The sequence below is a fragment of the Rhipicephalus microplus genome, chromosome 5 (assembly GCF_043290135.1).
Source record: "Rhipicephalus microplus isolate Deutch F79 chromosome 5, USDA_Rmic, whole genome shotgun sequence".
Taxonomy (NCBI): domain Eukaryota; kingdom Metazoa; phylum Arthropoda; class Arachnida; order Ixodida; family Ixodidae; genus Rhipicephalus; species Rhipicephalus microplus.
The window spans coordinates 72,342,680-72,344,731 of NC_134704.1; the positions used below are offsets into that span (position 1 = coordinate 72,342,680).

Genomic DNA, 2,052 nt, shown 5'->3' on the forward strand with positions numbered 1-2,052 from the left:
CCGCGTTGATCCAGAGTTTACGAGCTTTCCTGTTCTGCTTTGTTTTAACCAGAGGAAACGAAGCAGTATAAATTGGCTTTAGTATGTTCAAAAATTCTTCGTACGCCTTGTTTGGCTCATTCATTTTAAGTATATTCGTCCAAGGAGCCCTCAAAATCTTTGTTCGTTTATACGCTGGGTGAAAAATGTGGTTGGTTTGTTTTTGTCACATAAGTGGTTCCTACAACAAATGTATATTGGCAAATGATCACTCATATCTACAGTAATAACACCAGCCTTGAGGTTTTCTGTCGGTATATTTGTTAAGAACAAATCAATCAAGGAAGAAGACATTTGTGTGATTCTCGTAGGGACAGTGATCATATTTGAAAAGCAATGAGGTCTCAGCAAAATATCAAGTTTTTGTACTATAGCTTCCTGTTTGAGCATATTTATGTTCATGTCACCGCCACACACAACGTCTAAGCGATTTGTGTTAGTGAACGCAAAAAACGTATCCAGGTAATCCAGAAAGGATGCCGTTTCGCCATTTGGTGGTCTATAACAAACGGCAAGGACCACATTTTGTAGTTTAACTGATAGAAATTCGAAATCATTGCAAGAGTGGGTGAAATTTTGAATCAGGTCACAGTCAAGGACCCTTTTCACTAGAATACATACGCCACCGCCACGACCAGAAATTCGATTAAGGTAGAACGTATTGTACGAAGGCAAGCGAAACACGCTGGCTTCATCTGTTGACCATGTTTCAGTTAACATTATGACGTCGAATACATGATTTAATTGTTCGAAAAAAAGGCTAAGGTCGGACTGTTTATTATTTACCGATTGCACATTCAAGTGAAAACATTTAAACGAGTTTGAATAGAAATTTCCTTAACTCTGCGAAAACGCTTCCGGAAGCACATAAGAATCGTTTCCTACGCAAGCCATGTTCAGCCGATCATTTCTTCTTTCTTTAGCTTAGTTTGTTGTGATCACTAGCATTTGCGATGCGTATGGCTTTCTGCCCATCAGCTTTACGCACTAGAACTTTCCCGTTTGAGTGCCATGCATACTTGAAGTTCGCTTCTTTAGCCCAGTTCTTTGCCTCAAACAACAGCGCACGCGCTCTTTTGGTCAGGTTTTCCGTCAAGAAGAAGGGCTCATTTAGGCTGCTCAGTTTCTTTCTGTTTTTCCACCAGAAATCTCGGTCCGCTTTCTTCGCAAAACGACAGATAACGACCGGCGTCTTATCTTTTCTGGGCGGAAGCCGATGAATGGCGACCACATCACTTTCTGCGAGTGGTGGGAACTGGTGTTTAATTGCCATTGCATGGATCGCTTCTAGCAAGTTTTCATCTTCCGTTTCCTGTATTCCATGGAATTCTAGGTTGAGTCTGTGGCTCCTCCACTCAAGATTATCTACTTCTGCCTGCACTTCAGCTACTTCTCGGTCCCGCATCTCAACCTTTTCCAATCTGCGCTTAAGGTCCTTGACGTCACGCTCGTTTTGTTCCGTTTTTTTGAGTATTTCGTCGTATTTCTCACTCAAGTATTGCACCGCGTCGTCAATGCTCTCAACTGTTTCTTTGAGCAGTACTAGTTTATCCAGCTTGTCGTTAATAGCTTTCATCCAAATTCGGACATCTTGCATGTCGGCCTCACTGCCCGGTTCTTTTGATTCAGCTGATGCTGCTCGCAACCTCGACCGTCTACAGGTAGGGCAGCGCCATGCATCGCAGTATGCCTGCCCTTTGGACTTGATAGTTGCTTCAGAAATTCCAGCACATTTGCCGGCGTGAAATGCTTGACAGCAGTCGCTACATTCAATCCATACGACGTCCCCAGTGAACGGCTTATCGCACACAGAACATGTTCCATCTCGGGGCATAGTTGCACAAAGCGACAAATGAGAACAGTAGTTTACACAGCAGCACCAGCACTAGCAGCAGTAGTTGCGGCACAACCAAATTTACAGCGGGCATAGAAACAACACCAACCTGCGAAACAGAAGAAGAGACCATGTTCGTTTACGCCGTTCTTTCCGCCGCAACCGCTGCTGCCAAGTGG

At 43.8% G+C, this 2,052-nt stretch overlaps 1 protein-coding gene across 1 annotated transcript; it reads right to left on the bottom strand.

Moving 5' to 3' along the window:
• Positions 1-958: 958 nt before the first annotated feature.
• Positions 959-1,759, bottom strand: LOC142817503 (uncharacterized). Its single transcript, XM_075894520.1, has one exon. It carries the CDS (start codon positions 1,634-1,636, stop codon positions 959-961), a length of 678 nt encoding a protein of 225 aa, XP_075750635.1. The 5' UTR covers positions 1,637-1,759.
• Positions 1,760-2,052: the final 293 nt, after the last annotated feature.